General features: G+C 38.6%; 1 protein-coding gene across 1 annotated transcript; it reads left to right on the forward strand.

Moving 5' to 3' along the window:
* Window positions 1-382: 382 nt before the first annotated feature.
* LOC104486759 (1-acylglycerol-3-phosphate O-acyltransferase Pnpla3-like) lies at window positions 383-22,362 on the forward strand. The gene is made up of 9 exons (XM_086757550.1): window positions 383-588; window positions 6,650-6,882; window positions 7,644-7,709; window positions 10,642-10,851; window positions 11,959-12,019; window positions 14,089-14,304; window positions 15,233-15,365; window positions 16,587-16,703; window positions 19,965-22,362. Exons 1-9 carry the CDS (start codon window positions 402-404, stop codon window positions 20,254-20,256), a joined length of 1,515 nt encoding a protein of 504 aa, XP_086613676.1. The 5' UTR covers window positions 383-401; the 3' UTR covers window positions 20,257-22,362.
* The last annotated feature ends 506 nt before the right edge of the window (window positions 22,363-22,868 follow it).

Genomic DNA, 22,868 nt, shown 5'->3' on the forward strand with positions numbered 1-22,868 from the left:
CCGTTTCGCGCCGTACGGCCGTGGGTGGGGTGCTCGGGAGCAGCCGGAGCCGGGGAGCCCGCCCCACTCGCGGGGGCTGAGGGAGCCGTGGCTGTGCCACGCGAGGACCCGGTCACGCAGAGGCTAGGCCCCCCGGCGCGCGCCCGCCCTCCCGCCGATGGGCGGGGAGGGGGTGGAGCGATAAGAGGCGGAGCTTCGTTTGCATCTGCCCTTGGGTTGGCTGAGGCGCCTTGGGCCACGCCGGGCGAGGCGAGCGGAAGCGCGGGATTGGCTGCTGCGCGGGCCGGCGGCGCTGGGCGCGGCTGCCATCTAAGCCGCGGGGCGGCTCCCGCCGCCGGCGCCGCAGTCGCTGGGCAGCGGCTGCTGCGGCGGGAGGTGTGCTTCGCCGCCCGTTGGTGACGATGCTGGACCGCGAGCGGGGCTGGAGCGTCTCGTTCGCCGGCTGCGGCTTCCTAGGCGTCTACCACATCGGCGCCGCCACCTGCCTGCAGGAGCGCGCCCCCCACGTCATCCGCGACGCCCGGCACATCTACGGCGCCTCCGCGGGGGCCCTCGCCGGCGCCGTCCTGGTGGGAGGCGGCTCTCTGGGTCAGCGGCTGCGCCCGGCAGCGGGGGTTGGGGGGTCCGGGGGGCTTAAGGGGAGAAGGGTGGCGGGCGGTGGGGACCGAAGCGAGGCGAGCCATCGCGGGTGGGGCCGAGCCGAAGCGGGCCTGCGGGAAGGGGCAGATGTGGCGTGGGGAACCGGGCCGACCCCGCCAGCCGTGGCGGCGGCGGTGGAAGACGGCTCCGGGCCGGCTCCTCTGCGGGCTGGCGGGGTCGGCTGGGCTGCCCTTCCCTGCGGGTCTGGCTGTTTTCTCTCTTTTTCTCCTTTTCCGTCCCCGAAGAGGAGCGTGCCCTCCTTTATAGAATTAAATCCGAGCGGGTGATACGGTCCTGTGGGTGCTGAGTTGTCTTTTTTTTTTTTTTTTTTTTCCTATTCCTTTACGTCTTGTCCTGTGCACGTATTAGCTCCCAGTGAAATACACAAAAACTGTGTGTCTCCTTGAGGGTGGGGGACGCGACAGTTAACCTGTCTTCGCCGTGGGCGGGTATTTAACAACCTCCCGGGCTCAGGAAATCCTCTTACGGGTCCGATTTCAACACCTGCCTAGTGAAACGGCCGGAGTTTGCTTCCCCGGGTGCAGGCACAGAGACCGGTGTCCGTCTGAGGGGTCCCTGGGGGGGCCTGGGAGCTGCAGATACCGGCTCGGTGACGACGGCGCCCACCTTCGTGCGGAGCAGAGGAACGGGGAACCGTTGGGAGAGCGGGAGGTGGCTGGGTCCTGCCGCCCGTCAGAGCAAAGCCAGCTGACCCTGCCCGCCGTTGGAAACAGGATGCCGAGGCTCTCTTGGGAAACAATAAACGCCTCTCTTCTGTAGTTACCTTCTCACGTGTAGCTCCAGTTAGCTTTAACTTGCTTCCTCTAAAGCTTCTCCTCTCTTGGGGTACAGCTAAGAGAGTTAAGGTCAGGGCTTAGAGTAGCTTTAACACGCTTTTCCTCTTTAAGCTGTGCACAGTGTGTATTGCAGGGGTCACTTAGGTGTATGATTAGAAGCAGTGGACTGATTAAAATAACTGATTTTAATTGTAATTTCAGTAATAGAGTTAATCCCGTTTTGATTTATACTGGATTTTTTTTTTCCGATGAAAAGATGTTAGCTTACAGCTAAATGTAGTCTCTCTTGTGAAATAAGCGTTTACTGTCTAACAGTACGAAAAGGATCCCTTGCCCTTTCACGTATTTAGGGCTCATGAGAACCCAAATATACATTTATGTAGTAAATTAGACGTGCTGCACGTTAAAGCAGCTTGATAAAAGTAGAATATCAGGGTGTTCAGGATAGTGTCTAGAATGCAGTTAAAAACGAAATGCCTGGAAATCTGTAAATGGTTTTCCTTTTAAACCAAAGAGATCCACTGAATAAAAAGCTTTTCTAGTTCATGACTCAACGCTGGTTGTTTCTGTTAACAGTACCATCAACAGGTTTTGAATTAGAAGATTTTGTAAGTTCACATTTCATCTTATTTATAAGTAGAGGAGGAAAACGATGAGTGCTTATTTTGAGTTTGGAGAGGGTTTGAGGTTTCCTTATAAACTTCTGAGGGAACAATTCACTGACTAAAACGAACAGAAGTTCTCTGTACGTGCAAGAGCATAGTGCTGTGAAGTGCTTGTCCCTGCTGCTTAGCCACTGATCTCTACCACATATGCTTAATTTCTTCAAAGCTTTATCAGTAAACTTACGCTACTTAAACTTTTTAATTGAGCTTTGTTGTGATGTCCTAATATAACACACTTGAGTTATTATGAGCCTAATATCAGCTTGTAAAAGAAATATTTATCCACAACAGCTGTTTTGGAATATATCCAATTTTAAGTTCTAACACAGTTTAAATTGGTTTAAGAAGGAAGCTGCTTTAAATATTTGAAGTGCCCTTCAGCACAAAAAAAAAAAAGTATATTGTTTACCTGAAAGTATGTGTTATTAGCAGCTTTAAAAATTTTTTGTATTTTAATAATTGAGACTTGCAGACTTCAAATTATTGCCTTGTCTTTCCCTTCTCATATGCCAACTGGGATTTTTGCTTTTCTCTAGCTAATAAAATAGCTAGTATGTGTGTGGTCAGTGCCCAAGATACTATATTTCATGGGCAAGTGTATTTCTTCTGCAGGCCTTTTTAAGAGAAGGCAATTTGAAACCAACTGCATTCTAAAACCTGCGAATCACTGTAAATTCATCAAACTAAGAAGCTATTTCCATATTAATTCTGTATCTTTTTAGCTGCTAATTTTTTGTCTGTTTTATGTGACAGCAGAGGACTGTAAACAAGCTCTAAAGAAACACTATGTGGTATAATAATTTGATGTATTTCATTAGTTCATATTGTATACCTCCGTTACGTTGGTATACTTAGTACATAGTATTTGTTATTTCTGCAGTTGTGGTTGTAAGTCCCACGTGTTGTCACAGTTGCATTTCACTAGTGCGAAGACAGAGCCAGACTCTTCTCAGAGGTGGGTAGTGGAAGGGTGACAGGCAGCAGACACAAGCTGGAGCATGGCAAATTCTAATTAGATATAAGGAAGAGAAAATTACCGTGAGAGTGGTAAAATAGTGGATCAGGTACTCAGAGAGGCTGAAAGATCTCCATCCTTGGAGGTGTTTGAGACTTGACTGGACCCAGTGCTGAATTATTGCACTTGTCAGTGGACATAAAACTACAAGTGTGTATGTATATATGTGCACAGGGTTTTTGACTAAAATTGACATGCATATTTCATGTCTTACAGGTTTGTAGTTGGATGTTTTAAATAGAGGGTTTTCTTTGTGCTTCATGTTACCTGTTGGATAGGCAAACTGAGAGTCTGTAGAATTTCAAGGTTGAATAAATGCAAACATTAGCCATTGAATAAAAAAAAAAATAAAAAGTACTCTTCCAAACTGAGGAAGAAGTTTCCTTCATTGAATTTGGGGGAAGGCAGAGGGAGAATTCTAGAGGTGACTGTTCTGAGGATGATGTGCATTCCAGGCTGCTCCAAATTGGAACTGTTAAGGTGCATTCCTATTGTTAGACCTTCCCCATGGATGTCTTGGAGATTGGTATTTTGGTGGTGATGTGGTCATCTATTCTAGGGGGGCACTAAAGAGAACAGGTTTGGTGGGGGCTGTAAATATGATGTCAGATATTACTCTGTGGGAAATGAATTAATAGTTATTTAACCATTAAAAATAGGAATACGGAAATATAACTAGAAACAGTTCACATTTAATAGGAACATTAATTTCTTTAGCTGCTTTGCATTTCAAAAAATAAAACGGGGGTAGCAATGTCTGCCTAAAATATCAGTTTGACTTGTGGTCTTGCCCTCTGTCCTTTCTGTTGTCATGGAAGGAGAAGATTCCGTTTTGGAATACACTTGCCTGGGAGGTAACTGTGCTTTAATCCGGTTGAGGAAGGAAGGGAGAAAGAAAATAAGTTGGAATACTTTGAAGTCTGTTGAATTAATAATGAACGGCTTTTTAAATTTTCAGTGTTTTAATATTACTCTTGGGTAGATGCTACATTATTTTTTCTGCTTAGGAGCCCTTCGCATATTTAAAATAGGATACAATAAACAAAATATGTAAACTTGATTTTTTTTTCTTATTTTTTTCCCTTATAGACGAGCTCAAATGTAGAAATTCCTATGCGTGGAAAAGATGGGTAAACTGTGAAATCAAATTTGATTTTGATGGGTAGTTATTTTCTGAAAGGAAGTTGAAATGAGAGGAGTTCAAATCTAAACTGTTAGAGGTCATCTGTTTTGCAGCCCTTTAATGGGGTATGTAAAGTGGGCTGATACTTTCCTGACTTTTTTTTTTACAGTGAGAGGTAAATAATCACAACACAAGGTTAGTAGAGGGCACTGGTTTACTTTTTTTTTTTTTTTTTTTGCTGCAGAAACAAGCCTGCAGTGCAAATGAGTGAAGATGTTACCATGCTTCGAACTTAAGTAATAGCCTGAGCTTCAATTTCACAGGATGCTACCTAGAAAAACAGGGTCAAGACCCAGCAGATACATGAAAGCATATGTATTTGTCTGCTCATGTGTCCATGCACCTAGTGCATCTTGGTCTGTTTTTTAGAACAAGCAATTTACTTGCTTGGTGCATAAGTTTTCAAAAATGTACTTATTTTGCAGAAGGAAATCAACTCGTGTTAAGACTGCTGTTCCTAACACTTCTGGTAGTTCAGTATCTTGGACTCCTCCAACGTGCCCGATTTCTCTCTTTAGAAAGTTTAGAAGATTGAACATTGCTGAATTTTTTACACTGAGGGTGGTGAACATTGGAACAGGTTGCCCAGTGAGGTGGTGGATGCCCCATCCCTGGAAACGTTCAAGGCCAGGTTAGACCGGGCTCTGGGCAACCTGATCTGGTTGGAGATGTCCCTGCTCCTTGCAGGTGGGCTGGACTAGATGACTTTTGAAGGTCCCTTCCAACCCAAACTATTCTATGATTGTAAATTAGTTTATGAAAAAGAAAGGGAGGTGGTGATTTATATCTAAGTGTATAAAAAATAGAACTGCTGAAACTGTCTACATGACTGCTTTTGGAAATAACTTCCTCACTTGCTGGAATGTGACTTGTGTAATTTTTTTTAATTGCATGTAAAATGTGTTTTACTAACATGAGCATATATTTGACTGTGAGCAGTGAGCTGTCTCCAAATTGTTTGCCATTTTCTGAGGTTGGAGGTGGGATCAGGCCAATCAGTGGATTCATGGCCCAAGACTTCACTCTGCAAGGGTGGAATAAAAAAAAAAAGTAGGGGCAAAAATGAAGTCTCTGACACCTCAGATCTTTTGAGAGATACTCTTTTGAACATAGACTCTTGGTTTACTGTGTTAAGAATGAGAAAGGTCTAGGTGTTGCTATTTGAGGGGAAAAATAACTTTGTAGATAACATTTTTGGAAATTAATCTGAACTCAAAGGCTTAAGCAGAGTTGTTTCCAGTGCAGTGCTCACATTTAACTTGAGAAGTTGAATCCTATCTATTCTAGAAAGAGTCTATGTGAGTTAAAACATGTACGTTCTGAAAGTATTTTTAGGTGACCTTGTGGCATATCACAGGTTAATAACCTGTTACTTTGACCTTCGCCCCCCACCCCTTTTCCCCAGCCAAGTTGACAAGCTTATCAGGCAATTTCCTCAAAGTGTGCCCTGGAGCAATATGACTTCAAAAATTCAAACAAAACATTGCAGGTGGATGAGCCGCTGTTCTTACTATGACTAGGTGTGTGGTTGTTAGAGTTATTTTAGAGTTCTTTGGGAACAATTGTGTCTTCTGTAGTGGTTTGATCTAGTTCCCAGATGCTGATTTTATTAGAGAAAAAATATTGTATGTCTGTTACATATTGTTAAAAATGTACCTATTTAGGTGGAGATCTGTGTGAGAGATGTTACAGATCTCCTCCACATTCCTTACCCTCTGTTTTAAAAAATTTCCCTCATGTTCTTTGCATTTGACATTTAATATTCACTTTGTTGTGTTTATATATATAAATGAAGATAAATGGTGCTGTGAAACCTTAAGTTTGGTTAAAGTGCAACAGATGTTACTAGCTGTGATGAACCCAGGTCCTCTGCTTCTTAAGCAGACATACTGTGGATCTTAAATCTGTGCATCATACACTGCAGGTTTTTGTCAGTGTTGCATGTGGAATATGTCCATGCATACGTGCTTATGGAAAGTCACTCATCTTTGTTTTTTGTTAAATAATGTGTTTCTAGAACGATTCATTCTTAATAGAAGCATCTTATATGGGTACTTTACACCTACAGTCTACATATAAATAACATATAAGTAACTTAGTGGATGAGTCTTCACCAGGAGTATTTAAAAATCTAAAGTGATTTTATTATTTTTTTTTCCCACTCCGAAAATTCCTAAACTCTGTTAAACACTAGTGGCTAGTTATTTTATCTGTTAAAAAGCTATTGAATTTTCATGCCACCAGTCAGAGAGAAAAGTTGGAGCTTTAGACATGCTTTATTACTGAAAGTTTTTTTTGTTTGTTTTTTGACATATCTTCTGTTCTTAAATTAAATAAATTTTATTTTCAGCTCAGGCTTGTGCAGATGTTCTGGCATTAGCCAAAGAAGCTAGAAAGCGAAATCTGGGTCCTCTTCATCCTTCCTTTAATGTGATAAAGATAATAAGAGATGGACTGATGAGAAATCTTCCAGAAAACACTCACCAGTTGTCATCGGGCAGACTGTGTATTTCCTTAACCAGAGTATCAGATGGTAAAAATGCATTGATATCCAATTTTAACTCTAAAGAAGAAGTTGTCCAGGTATGTTTATATTTGGCAACTTTTAAAAGTTTCTGTTATCTTACATGCATTTAACATCATCCATTGGATTTCCGTTTTAAATGTTTTAAGATATTATGACTTTGACAGTATTTTAAAGATTAATTCAAGCTTCATTACACTAAGTTCACTTACTAGTTTCCCAGTCAATGTATCTGTTAACTGTTTCAGTGAGTAAGTGTGAGTGATCAATCTTAAAAAGGATAAATGCCTTTAAAATGGAGTGTATCTAATGAAACTATGTCCTTCGTGAATAGGAATTTTTTAAGGTAATTCTTTTAAAAGCAGTGATCAAGAAATAGTCAAAAATAGCTTTTAAAAATTCTTAATAGCAATTACAAAGCTAGTTTAATATTATCTCAGAATGTTGGTATTTGTGTCCCCAGTTAGTTACTTTGGTTACTCAGAAAATGTATAGCTTGAGTGAATGATCATAAACTTTTCCTTGCTAATTAGTATTTCTGGAAATGGTCTTTAAGTGAGTCTTACCATTTTTATATTTTTTAGATGGAGTGTGGTTACGTTCTGAAAAACAAATGTGGAATACCGTCATCCTGTTTAAAATAATGCTTGATAATACCCTCCCCACCCCCCCGTCCCCCTTTTTATTCAAATGTTCTTGCTGGGGTTTTGTTGGCTGCTTGCCTGGTTGTTTTTGCTAACGTCTAAAGAGATAAACATAGATTATAATTTCAATAATGGAACATTTGCCATTTAACTTTTGTGGTCTCATTTTCCTGCAGGCTTTAATATGCAGCTCATTTGTCCCTATTTATTGTGGCCTAATTCCACCATCATTTAGAGGTGTGGTAAGTCTCTGTTGTTAAGATCTAAAATAGTTATAGCTATTCTGAAAATATTGAGAGACAATATATATGAGGTTTTTTTTTGTTGTCCTACTGTAAATTAAATACTTTCATTGTAGCTTCTAGTACCATAGCTGTATGTTACAACTTTTTGAAAAAGCAAGGAAATGCTCAATGTGTGGAAGATCTATTATGTATATTTCTTCTTCACCCTGTACGCGCATGCACGCTTGCTCTCTTAACTTTCTTGCTTGCTGATGCAGTAATTAAGAGGATATTCTAAGCTAGCAAGTATCTAACTTAAGGATAAATATTTAGTGAAGAAAGTGATGCTCATTCACCTGCACAAATTCATAGGAAGGGTCACTTACACTTGTTTGTTTTTTAAAAAAATAAATATTGTAATGTAATTTATTGTGTATCTTGATGTTCTTGCTGCAGGTAGATCTGCTTTAAAACTGGATTAAAGCTCCATGTTCAGTTAGATATAATTAAAGCTTTTTAGTGTCTTCTGTCATATGTATTCAGTGTAACAAAGGTTGCTTTTTAAAGGTAAAGTGTCAGTATATTAGTCTGTTCTATTACTTCACAGGCACTGTTGATTACAAAACCTCTTAATACTTCATGGCTGTACTGGGTTTTCTAAAATCCCCCATTAAAGGGACAACAACTGCAGAAAATTAGTATAGTTTATTGTAGGTATTTTGATTAACAGGTCTGGAAGTAGACATGCACTTCAAATCAAGGCAGTGACATTCATGGCTTTTTGTATTATTTTTGTATTAACCTGCATTTGCTTTCCTTCCAACTTTGGGGCTCCTTACACAAGGAGCAGGGGAAGAATATTGAGAAAAAAACCAAACAAACAAACAAAACAAACCAAAACAAAACTCAAAACGTCTTTAACAGTGGTTGATTACAGACTGTTCTCAAGGCAGTCTGGAAGTGCTAAAAGGTCAAGGAGAGACATGAAATGTATTTTCTTCTTCATGTTGAAATTTAAGCGAAATTGATTAGAACAGTATAGGGATTTTTCTTTATCTGTACTTCTAAACCTTGTATGTCTCCTTAAACTCTTCCAGATTAAAGGTGTTATGAAAACAGGATGTTGGACTGAATCCAAGGTTTAGGTGGATCCAGGCTAAGCTGGTTATTCAGTTCTTGTCATCATTCAGCAATGTTATTTTAAAGGCTTAGTTCAAGAGTACAAAAGTGTACAAGGGATGGTCCTATTTTGAGGAAAGGGGAAGGAAGGAATCATTGTATCCTTTCGGTCTTTGCAATTATTTTGATATGATTTTAATGCTTAGGAAGCATTTCTGATGTAACTTGAGTTGCACGTGCTTGGCATGAATCCTGTAGGACTTAAACACAGTAGGAGGTCGGTGTGTAAACTTAGTAGCATCTTGCTGTTTACTGGCTTGGTGCTGCATGCACATATGCTTTAAAACAAAGACTTAAGGATGACTTTCAATAGGTACATGTACCTGCCAGTTCTGAAGCTTTTGGATGTGATGGGTTGTTTTTTGTTGTTGGTTTTTTTTGTTGTTGTTGTTTGGTTTTTTGTTTTTTTTTTTTTTTTTTTACCCCTTTCAAACACAGCAATGGTTTGAGATTAAAAAAATACTAAGGGGAACAGATAGGCAGAAACTCCAAATAATTAAAACCATTTACCACTATAGAACAGTGATTCAGATGTGTACTTCCACCTTTTAATATCATGAGAAGGCTGCGTGCCATGGCTCCTCCTTTGCCAAACCTGTTGTGTTGTACTTGATACTTCCACAAAGGATTCAGTGATTGCATGAGTACCTTAGTGATTGCACGAGTACCTTAGTGATTGCACTAAAGCTGACAGGCAGAAATGGGCTAATCTAGAAGAGTATGTTGGATAAATTGCTCTGAGCTGTCCTCTTCCTAATTCCTAATCTGTTTCTCAGAATGGTCAGGGAGTGAGTATCAAGGCAGATGAAATTGGTAATCCAGGTTGCTCCTGCTGAAAACACCTGGTCTGTTACCTTTACATTTTACAAGGACCTACAGGTTATGTCTGTTGCCTAGTGAGGAAGCAGCAAAATGCAGCCGCTATACCAGCAAAGCTGGTAATGTGGAGTGGTCTTCTGTGGCTGTCAAAACAAAATAGCTACAGTTGGTCCCACTGAAAAAAAAGGCTATTGTGAGCAAGCGGAGGAGTTGTCTTTGGCCACTTTCTGCAGTATAGATTAGTTACCCCAATATAGAGCTCTTCAGTTCTTGGATGTTAAAATATGTGAGGTGATAATGCACTAAAAGTACAGAAATGGCAACTGAATGTGAAGGAGACAAAAGCTTCTAAACTTCCACTCAAAGCAGAACAGATAATCTATGACTGTTGGCAAGGTTTCTGAAGCATTATCCATTTTTAGTTGAGGTTTCTTTATGTCCAAAATTTTTGATGCTTTTATATCAAATTCTAATTGCTAAGAGTAATTTTAAGTTACTCTTAGTCTAACTGAATGGTTTAGTATCAGGGAGCTTTAGCTTTGAAGTGTAGAGCTATTCCTTAACTTGTATTCTTTCTAAAGAAGTACCCTGGTAGCTCTTTGGTGCTCTCCTTTGAGGAGGAAGAGACAGCTGTGCCACTTGTTCTCTACGTGTTGTGTAGGATTATGATCTTTAGGATGGACTTGCTTTTTCTTAAACATACAGAAGAATCCCAAATAGAATACTCTTAGGCTATCTATGGAACTATAAGTAGGAATGTTTTTTTTTAACTGGCGTTACAGGACAAAGCATGCTACCAAAAAAAAAAAACCAAACCAAAACCATTTAGCCTGGGAGCATGGGCAGAGACTGTTCTGTTACAGTCTTAAATGCTATTTAATTCTTGCATGGGAAATCTGCTAGTTAGACATTTCCAGCCTTTGAAACTTCTTATTTCTATGAATTTTTGTAGCGCTATGTGGATGGAGGAATCAGTGACAACTTACCTCACTATGAATCTAAGGATACCATCACAGTTTCGCCTTTTGCTGGAGAGTGCGATATCTGTCCAAAGGGGAACTCTGCCAACTTCCATGAAATGAATGTGACCAACACCAGCATTCAGCTTAGTTTGGGGAATCTTTATCGTTTAACACAAGCACTCTTTCCACCAGAACCTAAGGTAACTCACTGCCTCTATGTAGTTACTAAAACATTTTCCCATATAAAAGCCTTGCTTTTGCAGAAAGCTGCAATAATCTTGGCATTTCATCTAGTCATATGAACTTTTCTGGTGACATCTCTCTTCTGGTTTCTATTTTTTTCATGGTTTGTCTTCATTGTCCTTATTTTTAGTCTTGGACTGAAAATGCATGTCCTGCTATTGGCTTTCAGTATTTGGGAATTAGCACAGGATTCTGTCATAAAATCAACATTGGTAAATTAATAACTATCAGTTTGTAGTCCTTTTCATATTTACTTGCTAGCCAGGTGCTTCAGAACTTAGCAGAAGTTCTAAAGCTCCATGATTTTGTAAAGTTCTCAATTAATACATCATACAGGCAAGTTGCCTTTAAACTCTGCTAAGCACTTAATTGCAGGTCGGATGAGGGAAATGTTCTTGAATTACCATTGTGTAAGCTGAAAATATGAAAACAGACTTTACCAATTGGCTTGGGGTATGCTACAAAGGAGAAGTAATGTTCCTGACTGCTATAGATACATATTTTTTTTTAATTGAGGGCTTTTTGACCACTTGAAGAAAAATGTTAAATTCTACTTATGTAGACCTAGACTTTTAAATTTTTTTCTGTCTAGGACTACTGTGTAGGTCAGCTGGTGTTGCAACTAAGTTGCAACTTAGTCTTGGAAGACTAAGTCTGAGATTGAGCTTGAGAATTGCACAGATGACTTTTCCTAGTTTTGGGAAGTGGGAGGCACTGGGAGGGAAGGAGGGGAATTGGCATACTCCAAGCTACTTGATTTCATTGTTTCTTGAATCTGCTGAAAGGCTGGTCAGAAGAAACAGAATGGGAGGAAATTCTTGCAAACTGTTAGAATACTGTCCTTCTAGGAGAACAATTAGTGCATCTGTAATAGCTGAAAAATAAGCACATGTATGCAATGATCATGTCTGCATCATCGCAGTAGGCATATTAACCTGAATCTGTTCAATTATAGCAATTGTTAATGTGTTTCTTACAAGAATGGAGGGTGGATGGAAGTGGCTTTTCATTCTGCAAACTCTTGATCTCCTTTTGTTTGTGACTTATTTACCCTATGCTTGCAGGTACTAGGAGAGATCTGTGAGCAAGGATATTCAGATGCTCTTAAATTCTTGAAAGAGAATGGTATGTTACACTTGTGATGACTGTGTTTGTGATATACTTCTTGATGATGTGGTCTTCACCTGAGCTAAAAAAAAAAGGATGTGGGGGTTTTGTGTAGCTAAGAAGGGGCTAGATCTGTGAGGTTTTTGAAGGGATCGTGGTAAGTTTTGTTCTCGTAGAAATCACATAGTTGTAGTAACTATTCACCTGAGGTAAGTTGTGCTGCCACACAGAAACTGGACTTTTGGGTTTCTGTCAAACTTGTGTGAAGTGAATGTTAAGGTATTGTTAAGGGAAATTACCAAAGAATTCCAATTTTAGGGAAATAATATTATTAGTTTCTTTTATGTTAATTGTGAAGGATACGAATAGGCTGTTGTTTCCCACTTCAGTGAAACCTGTATCATCTTATCGCCTCCTCTCTGCTATCATCTAAGTGACTTTCTAGGTAAAGTCTTACAGTCCAGAACTGAGAGCTGGCTAACAACAATATAAACTCAGTCACAGACAAACCCTTAGTCTGTGTCATGAAAGACTTTAGAAGACAACAACTTGTAATGTAGCAGTTGTTGAGAGCCAGATAAGTTTAGGAAGAAGAACTGAGAGTTGCTCTGATCTACTCTAGAATTCTTGTAAGGTATTTTAAATTAATAAGTGTTCTTGCTCTACACACTTTGAGACAAACAAGTTAAAGACAGTAACTTGATATTAGCATGAAGTTAACCATGTGTTAAATGTGACTGGTCTTTGGATGCAGAAGGAAGTTGGTACTGAATCAGATTAGAGGAACGGAAACTGAAATGTGTTTGCACCATTACAGATGGTACCAGCTGCAGTATTTTAAGGCAGTCATAGCTTGATTTGCTCATTGCTTACACTCTGTTATAACTAAACATTAAGTATTCAAGTTTTCTTGGAACAATTTTCTTCACTGTTAAAGAACATCACGATTCTGCCTAAGAGTTTGATGTTTCTGGTATTATTATTAAATATTTAATGAGAGAGTCCTGCTTTGTACCTTTTACCAGGTGACTAAAAGCACAGAGAGCATATAATTTGTGGTTGTCTGTGCTAAGATGGGTTCTGTTGCTGTACTGCACCCACAAGTTTCCTGTGTGCGTGTTTCCATCTGACACTGATATCTGAGATTCCTTGCAGCTCTTTCTTGCTGTCTGTCCTCCACATCCTCTGTGTATTGCACTATCGTACTCCTTTTTCACAGTACTGAGCCTGTCACCTTTGTTCTTATTCTGTCACAGGTTTGTCTTGCTTCATGCTTAATTAGGATAATCACAACCTTTCCAAACTCATTCATTATGCATCTCCTTTCTTGTTAAGTTAATTCAGCTGTAGGAGTTAATTTTTCCCCCCTCATCTGTAACTCTTAAGATAACTTCTGCTAAATTCACTTTATATTATTTTGAAATCTATCTTTTAGGAGTTATTGTAAGTAGAATGCAGATTCTGTTGTATGTAGGTATGGCTCCTACTAAAATTTGGTAGTCTTTTGTATATAAATAACTTCATGACAATTTTCTGGAAACTGAGTATAAATAGCCTTCTTGTATCTTTCACTTTTTGCTCATTACCTAGTGTTTGTTTCTAAGGTAATTATCAGTGCTATTTCTTAATTGGCACTGGTTTTGCAAGGCAACTGATGTTGATTTAGATCTGTACTTTGGATATATCTTAAAACAGTGTTGAACCCTACTCGCCTTCCTTCTCCACCCTGTTGAAGCAGTGCCTCAAAGTACCCTTGTGATACTTCCCATGCCAAATTTCCCAAATGTCTGATATGTTTTAGGTCTTTTCTTTCAAATAAATGTTGAGCCAGTTTTTCTCCTCTCCTTTAAATCATTTGCTTTCTTACTGGAAAACAACTTTTGTAAATGACTATGTTTCCAGTGCAGTTTCAGTTAATTGTTCACTTTTTCCCTTTCTTCAGAACCTCTTTTAAAGTAAGACCTATACCTCCAAAAGGGTATTCATTAGTGTGATTAAACATTTGTGGGATTATAAGAGCAAGTGTACTTGATGCTGGATAGGTAATGTTCGCTCAGGATAGGCCTTTGACTCTTGACTCTTTTCAGGTATTCTGAGTGACTCAATTTATATCCACTTGTCCTTCACAAAAAGAAATCCTCATGAGGCTGCACAACATGTTGACCATATGAAGAAAAACAAATTGAGGGAAGATAACAGAGTAGAAACTTTGAAAATGGAAGTACTTGATGATGAGCTCAAGCAAAACTCATGGCCTTTGGAGAAGAGCATATTTGAAAGTCTACCTCCCAGACTTCGTAAAGGTACGTTCTTGGGACTGTTTCCTGTAACACTGAGTGGCAAACTTTGATTTATTTTTTCCCCTGCTTACTCCTAGAATTTGCGTAAGGTGCTTTCTATTTCATCATAATAACTGCCTGTAAAATAAAGAGACTGTCTCAACCCAAAAAAAGTTAAGTACTTATTAAATGTGAACGTGTACATTTTGGTTTAGCTACAGAAATAAGATTGAAGCAGGAGGAAGGAGCTACCTTTAACACTGCAATTGTGAATTGAATTCTCATTTGATTTTGGATAAGCTTTGTGTGTCCATGATATTTTTGTAACTATATATTTCACACCAGTGTTGAACCTTAAATCCAAACACTGGTTATCCCCATCTTATTTTTAAAACAGACTTCTGTAGACTTCTAATTCTCTGGCTTTCCTGTCTTATTAAAAAGCTGTTAATAGACCAAAACCATTCCTGGTATTTCTTTAATCTATAACTTCTACGTAGGTTTTCTTGTGGATGCTGATGGGTATTTTCCAGATCTGAAATTTGTGATCCCAGTGACCTAGGAGAACAAAATCTGAAGTGTGATGTTTCTTACAACTATATGTAACAACTGGAATATAAGGAACTCTAGAATTTAAACAAACTCCTTAAGAGTTATAGAGTCTCTAACTAAAAATACGTATTTTTTGGAGAGGTGAACTTTACATCCTCTTATTTGAAATTAATTCTTAGGCTTATTGCTTAGAAGTTCTGGGTAATGCCTTTTATCTCTGTGGTATCAGTCTGTTTCACATACTTTGAAATAACAGAGCTTATGGTAAGAGTGCCTTGAGATGAATCCATTTTCTATATGAGCCTTATTCAGTAACACTCGATAATATACCAAACTTTGAGCAAATAATTTACACTGTTTTCCATATCTAACATCTTTTTCAAAAATAATTATTCTTAAGCACTACAGGAAGCTTGTAAAGAACAGAATGGATTCTACGCTCAGTTCTCTAAACTCTTCCCAATGCGGGTGATATCCTATCTGATGCTACCATATACGCTACCAGTAGAGTCCGCTTACTCTGTTGCTTTACGGTAAAGAACTTTTAACAAACAACTTTACAATTATTACACTTTTGGAAGTTTACTCATTGAGAGCTTGTTCAGTGTTGTAGGCGTTCTAGTACTCTAGAATTGAAGTGGTAACTGTCCAAGGACCATTATTTCTACCTACAAAATGCATCCTCCTAAAGCCTCTATAGTTTAAGGCTAGATAAATAAACATACCAAGACCACTTCTAAACCATTTACTCTTTTTAGTAGTAGCTGTCTCTTAATTGCTTGAAAGAAGCACCCTTAATTGTGTTTTCCAGGAGCACATTCTTTATTACTATTCCTGTATTCTGCAATGGTTTTTGAACTCTATCCAGATAGTTCTTGTGCTTTAGTTTCTTTCTGAAGTCAGGAGTGAAATCAAGTGTTTAATCACCATATAAATTTTCTTAATAGATTTGTTTACGTTGACTGAAAGTTGTGCTCTTGAAACAGGGCCTAATTTAGGATACATTATGCTAAATGAATGCACCGTGAACCCTAAGCCTTGTGCTTGCTTAAGAGAATTCCAGTCCTTGAACAGGAGACGTCATTAGTATATTTACCAAATACTTGAAAAATCAAATGTTCTGTAAATGGAACTATGTAGAAGTCCAGAAAAATATTTTATTTCCATGCCACTTAATGTGGCACTTCTGTGCCATTTTTTGGTGGATGGGGAGGAAGCAAGTTTCAACAGAATTTTAATGTGGGCTTTCCGCCCTTGTCTCCCTCCAGTGTAACTGGCTTCTGTTAAGAGCATCATAAGGGAAAAAAAAAAAGCCTTTGTGACATTGTCCTGTTTCTGCCTTCTATTTGTTCTTCCATTGTGCTTTTCTTTTGCTCATCCTTCCTCTCCCACTTCACTTTAAAGTGAACAGAAAGTTACCACCACTCAGAAATAGGTCTCGGAGACAGGAATTTTTTGCAGGCTTCCTAAATGTTGGTGACAAGGTGTGGAATGCACATACTGATCAGCTGCTCAGCTGAGCATCAGAGATGCAGTGGTCTGTGCTGCCATTTTTCTTAACTTGTAGAAAACTGATGAGTGAACTAGGTGGAAATTTAGAGAGGCTGGGAACACCTGGAGACTTTGGTGGAGGAGTTAACTTGGGGAGGATGCAAGCTGTGTTATTTTGTTGGATGTTGGACATGGTATGTAAGAATATCATGCAGACTGGATCTACTGCTTACAAAACAAGTGTATTTGGTTTTTGATTGTAGGCTAGTAAACTGGTTTCCTGACATGCCTGCTGATGTTCGATGGATGCAAGAACAGCTTTGTCGGATTGCTGGTACAGTTTATTCCCAGGCTAAAAGCAAGCTGTTCTGTACATCCAGGTAAAGTGGAGTGCTGCTGCATGCAAATGATACTTTTAAAGAAATTCTCTCTTTTGTCAGAGCTTCAAGTACTAATAAGTTTCTCCCTTAAAACAGGATTTTAATTTTCTCAAAGGTAACATGAAACAGTTTTCGCTGCTTCCAATCCTTAGCATTGTTTCTTTAGTATATCTTCTGATGCTTCTTCTTTATAACTGATTGGTGACTGCTACATATGGTAGATGAAGAGATGTTGCCTGTTGGTAGGCTTACACTTTTTGGGGAGAGGGTCGGGTTATGGACCAGGCATTGGACTGAGAACAGAGACCTTGTTTATTCTCTGCTCCACAGTAACTGGAGCAATTAGGAAGAAGAGAGGAGGAAAAGGTTGCTCAAGATGTGCTAAATCAGATGTACCAGGTAGGAGCTGGAAAACATTGGAAGAAAGACTAGATTCTTATGAGTCTGGACAGGAAAGGTTGTAAGAGTTAAGTAGTAGATGAATATGAAGGACAGTCTTGTAAGATGGTTGGAAAGAATTAAAATAAGGAAAATTTTTAGGAACCTCTATTTCCATGGAAGAAAACCTCTACTCTAAGCTAATTGTAACTGGGTTCGTTATGTCTCACTTACCAAACTGGTGTGAGATTTAGCCTTTCAGACTTTTACTTATGTTAAACTTTGTAGCACTATGTGTATGGAGGGGACTGGTGACAATTCACGTCAGTATGAATCTGAGAATACCATTACTGTTTAACTTTTTGCCAAGGAGCGTGCTATTTGCCCAAGGAGCTCTGCAGACATTCACAAAGGGAGTAGGACCAATGTTCATATTAGATTTTCCTACTAAAAAATTGGCTTGTTGCTGGAACAGTGTGTTGCACCACCATGTCAGAGTAGTGCTATAAGTAGAGAAACAGACTCTCTCTGAGGTCTAAATGCTTATAAATATGAAGTCTCCTAAGATTTGGTGTGAAAAAGCATAAATCCAGACTTTTTACTATTTTACTGTAATGTTTCTGATGATTATCTCAACTCCTGGAGTTACTGGGTAGGAGGTAGAAGAAGGGGGAAAGAAATTAGCCCAAAAAGCAATTTGGAGTGAACAGAATTCTTAAACGCTTCACAAAAGCTTCCAAGAAATATATGTAGCACTGGAGACTCCTAACTGCAGCAGTAACTTCAATTAAACCATTGCCATGTTCTATATACAGCACATTTTAAAATTAAAGTGAAAAATACCCTTTTATTCGTCTTGAGCTTTTGTCTTCCTGTTATTAGTAGTAAAGTTGGATGAAGAGGAAGATCAAAGATGCTCCTGCTTGCACTGGCAGTCCTGTACACTGACCCATCAGAAATGCAGGTTTGATATGTCTGAGAAGAACTGCTTGATCAGACTTCCTCATAAGAAGCTTTGCCAGGTTCTGTATTGGCATCATGAAAGGTCTGATTCATCTGCTCTGTCCCATAGAAGTACAGGGTAGTCAAACTCACTGTTAAAGGTTCTGGCTTAATGGAAGACTTGATGAGGCTGAAGCTTGGCTTTCCTTCCTGGTTTGGAAGTATTAAATGGTAGCTTTAATATTAGGTTGTAGAGATACTTTCTTTTTCGCAAAATTCAGTTTTACCTGGAATTCAGAACCATTTAATTCCTGTATGCAAATAGCATCTCTTCTCCCTTTCTGAAATCAGTTAAAGCCTTTTCTTGTAGAACGCTAGATGGCATTTGAGGCCATCTCTCTGAGTAGAAATGTAGTTCTCGGTATATATCTACTGTCATCCTACTGTCATCTCTCCAGTTGTTTGATACCACGTGTAATCCAGTGTCCTTTTTTCTTTCTTTTCTTAATGATATTTCTGACTTCTTTCCACAATAAATTTAAGTGTCACAATCTTCCCGCTTTTAGCGTTACTTAGCAGCTTCTTGATGTTGCTCATATTCCAGCCTTACCAGTCATGAGACTCTTCATCTGAAATGGGCACTTGGAAGGCACAGTATCACAAGACTGTCTCAGGTCTAACTTCCCAGAGGGGTTATTTGGTCATTGAGTGATGATTAACCAGAAACATTATTTCTCTTCTTGTGGAAAGAGTAAGCTCTTGGCCATAAAACAGAATATGGTGGTCATGTGGCTTTTGCTGTATCTTTTCATGATAACTTCAAGGTGATCAGCTCCCACTGAACTGTACATACTGTCAAACTTCTAAGTTTTCTGAAGCCTTCCTTTAAGTGGATTCCCTTTTCAGGTAGCTAGGTCCCAAGAATCTGTGTGTTGAACCCTGCATTGTACGATTCCAGGTGGCTGTGGGTGTGTACTTGTCTTGATATCCACCAAAAATTTACTGCTGCTTTTGCAGAAAGTAATCCCCACCACCTTTTTTCACACTCCTTACCCTTATGTCATCAGATTTGGCTTCTGTTCTGAAATCAAACTTAAATCTCATAAAAATTTGCACTGTTTACAGTTTGAAAATCTTTTAGGAAACTTAACCAGGTGGATGGTATCTTCTAGTGCACCTGAACGTCAGATATAGAAACTGATATTTATATATTTATAACTGGTATATTGGAGTGTGTGTATGGTGAGTTGGGTTTTTTGGTGTGTGAGAGCGGGTGTTGTGGGTTGTTTGGGTTTTTTTTTTTTTCCCAAAAGCACTGCAAGAGAGGAGAAAGAACTTGAAAGAAAAAACTAGGTATTCTTGGTGACAACTTCAGTTTCCGGTTTCTCAAATTGGGAAAGACTAACCTGGTGATTTAGGTGCTGTTTTAGAATGTAGGAAAATTCTGTTCTAGCTGTTCAGGTTAGGGATAATTAGCTGGTTCTAAAGTGAAATGCAGAGATAGCATTTGGGAAGCTGAGCGACTATATTTGCTACTTGACTTGTAAATGTTGAGACTATTCTTGTTAATGTTCAGTTAGTGCTGTGGTTGGTAAATTGACCAATACTCCAAATGGATAGCTCTGGGGAGATCAGGACTATTTAAGAGGTGATGTACAAATTGGGTCTATCCTTCTGAGCTCATCAGAACAATGTGATTTTTAGGGTTAACTCTTTTATACCTTCTTCTGAGGACAACTCATAATGGCAGAGGGCCCTTCTTTTAGATACAGTTTTCCTGTTGTCCCGTATTGGAACCCAGTGCATTTAGAATTAACTGTTTTCCTCTAGTGTTGTTCTTACGTGAAGATTCCCTGTCACACATCTGAAGAGTAATAGAAATGTCCTTGAAACACTAATGATCTTTTTCTTTTTTTTCTTTTTTTTTTTATTTTCAAACAGGAAAGACAATTGCGCATCACTAAGAAAATGTCAAACTGTCCCATCTACTATGGAATTTCATTCTTCTTACTGCCACCTTAAAATGCCTCACTCTTCTGCGGACCTCGAAACCTGGCTCTGGGAATCATCATGCTTCATGCACTCAGCTGTGAAAAATGCTTCTGCTAACATGCAGGAGCAGTCAGACTTAAACTCCTATCCTAACTTTCTCCCAAATTCTGATGAGTCTGGGTTGGAAATAGATTTTGACTCTTCCTCAGAGACAAGTTTTCAAACTGCTCCAGAGTATTAATTTGGAAGTAGATACCACAATTTCCAAAATTCCAATTTGGCAGAGAAATTTTTAATCCTAAAGGACTAAAGATCACTTCGTTTATTGCCAATAAATCTTGGAAGATTTATTTGTTTACAGCTTCCTGACAAGTCTGCCTTGGGAATTCTGCTGTTTTAAGGATTGTAAAAACAGTGGCTGCTATACTAAGTAACAGACTACAATTCTGTCAAAGCACCAGCTCAATCAGGTGTAGTAAACAGTGTCTCTCTGGAAATAAGTTTTTTAAAAATCTACTTTCAGCATAAAAATGTAAATTCTGTAAGCAGATCGTTAGACAAACAAGCATTGGTAACAGCTTTTTAAAAATACAGTTCTTAACATTATGTTAGGATGACTTTTATAGCACTTAAATGAAATTGGACTTTTACTTCATAAAGGGAAACACACGAATGAGCTTTTTAATGGCCTCCAGTGTCCGTTTGCCTTATGTTTAAACATACTGTTGTGTTTATGGAAAAGTTGTCTGCACAAGATACTGTAAGAGTAGTAGTATTCTAGGTGGTTGTACGTATTCATATTACCTCTCCTCTGTGGCTCTTTCCCTTTTCAAATCCTTCAAGGGAAAAAGACGTAAGAAAAAGACGTTCCCCTGAAGTGTAAACAGGTACAGTTTCAGTGATGTCAGAGGACTTTTTTTTTTTTTTTATTTTTTTTATTTAAGGGCTTAATACTTGACTAAGTATTGAAAAGTAGGTAAAGCAGTTACTATGATTAGTAATTTGTAACTGAGTAATTTGAAGGTGTTAAACTTTACAGAAGATGTTAACAAAAATCAACATATAGCAAGTGGTGAATGATGTTTAGGTCTTTTCTCTTAATTGCTGCCTAGCTGTTCTCAATAATTTTTTCCTGTCCAACTTGAGAGATTTTTCATCCCTTATTTCACATCCCTCTTGTTAAAGGAGGGAAGAAAAAAGGGGTCCCTCCTTTCTCCGTGAGGTATGAAACCCAAAGGAAGTTTTCAAAGACCAATTGTTAGAAGGTGCAAACATTAAGACTTAGGTGGAAGTATCAATATCCAGGGAGCTGTGCAAAGGTCTCAGATAATGGGTTGATGGTTAGCCAAATAACATCTGTATTGAGTGATGAGTGTTTTGAAACACTTTCCACTACAAAGGTTCTGCATAATTTTAGTAAAGGCAACACATTAGTGTATGAGTAAATCAGAAGTAAATAATTATTAAGATTAACTACTATTTTGATGTTTTGTTGTCATGTCTTGTACAACTATTTTTTTTTTTAAAGTAGAAGGAAACGATGGCTTTAAAGTTGATTTTCTGCATGTGTTTGGGGTCAAGCGTGTGATGTTTGAAGACTTCTCATTCGTGCAACTTGGGTGCAGCCCAGGGAAGAGACTGTAGGTGCTTACTGAGAGTATCTTGTACAAGGAGAAGCGCAGATTAGATTGTGATGCTCAGAAGGAACTTTGGAGTGTGAACTTTGGTATCCAGAAGCCTGTCAATAGCAAAATGTAGCACTTCTGAATTGGACGAGCCTTTAAGCAGTTTCTCAGTTGTGATTTCCCTGAGCTTGAAGTGCTAAATTTCATAGCATTGAAATTGATTTTAGAATGGTGGAGGACAGGGGAGAAAGTGTCAAGTTATCAGTTTCCATATGACAGAAGACTGGTGCTATTGTACTTCAGCTCTTTTGTTCATTTCTTCTGTGTGTAGATCTTCAAATTTCCAAGAAAAGTTGGGAATGTTACTCTAACTCCAATTAAAAGATACAAGATGTGTTTTATATTGTCTTTATTTATAACTTTAAACTTTCTATAATTTAATTTTATAATGTTCTGCAAAATGTTAGTTTCACCAGTATGTTTTATAACGAAAGCAGGAATGCCAAGTTCTGCTTTCTTTCTGTGCTCTGGAGTAGTTCTATTAACTAGTCTAAATCTACCTTAACCACTTCTGTTGTTCACAGCTCCAGTTTTGTCTCCTTTTTCTAAAATAAAAAGACAATGTCTGTTATGTTTTCAAAGCTTTGTCAAGTGTAATTCACCTGGTGTAAGTTAAATCAGACTGTGCTAATTTCATTGAAAAATTAAAAGGTTTAATGGTTGCGAGGTGTCTTTTTTTTTTTTTTTTTTTTTTTTTGTAGTGATTCTGAAGTTTGAGAGAGTCTTGTTCATGCTCCAGCTGGACCTGAAAGTCACCATACTTTAAAACTTACTTGCTTTGCAATCCACTAGTTTACAAATAACTTTGTGTTATTTGTGTTTAAACAGAAACAATTCAAAACCAGGGAACGTTGTTACCTACGTCTGGAGAAAAAAAAAACACATTGTCTCCTTTCTCAGTTAAAACTCACTAATTTAGCACAGTAGAGGTACCGCTGCTAAATAACAAGTTTGAGTAATTTAGAACACTAAAATTTAATGCCAGCTGTAGGTGCTGTGACATTAATTCATTTCTTGTTGCCTGCCAGACCTTGATGGGAGGCATTTGGAATTGCTCATCTGCAACAGACAGCAGCGTCCAGGCTTTAGCGTGCTGCTGTAAGGGGATACACGTCAAAAAAAAAAAAAAAAAAACAACAAAAAAAAAAATTTTTTTTTTTTTTTTTTA

Source organism: Chlamydotis macqueenii, chromosome 1 (assembly GCF_036417535.1).
Source record: "Chlamydotis macqueenii isolate bChlMac1 chromosome 1, bChlMac1.mat, whole genome shotgun sequence".
Taxonomy (NCBI): Eukaryota; Metazoa; Chordata; class Aves; order Otidiformes; family Otididae; genus Chlamydotis; species Chlamydotis macqueenii.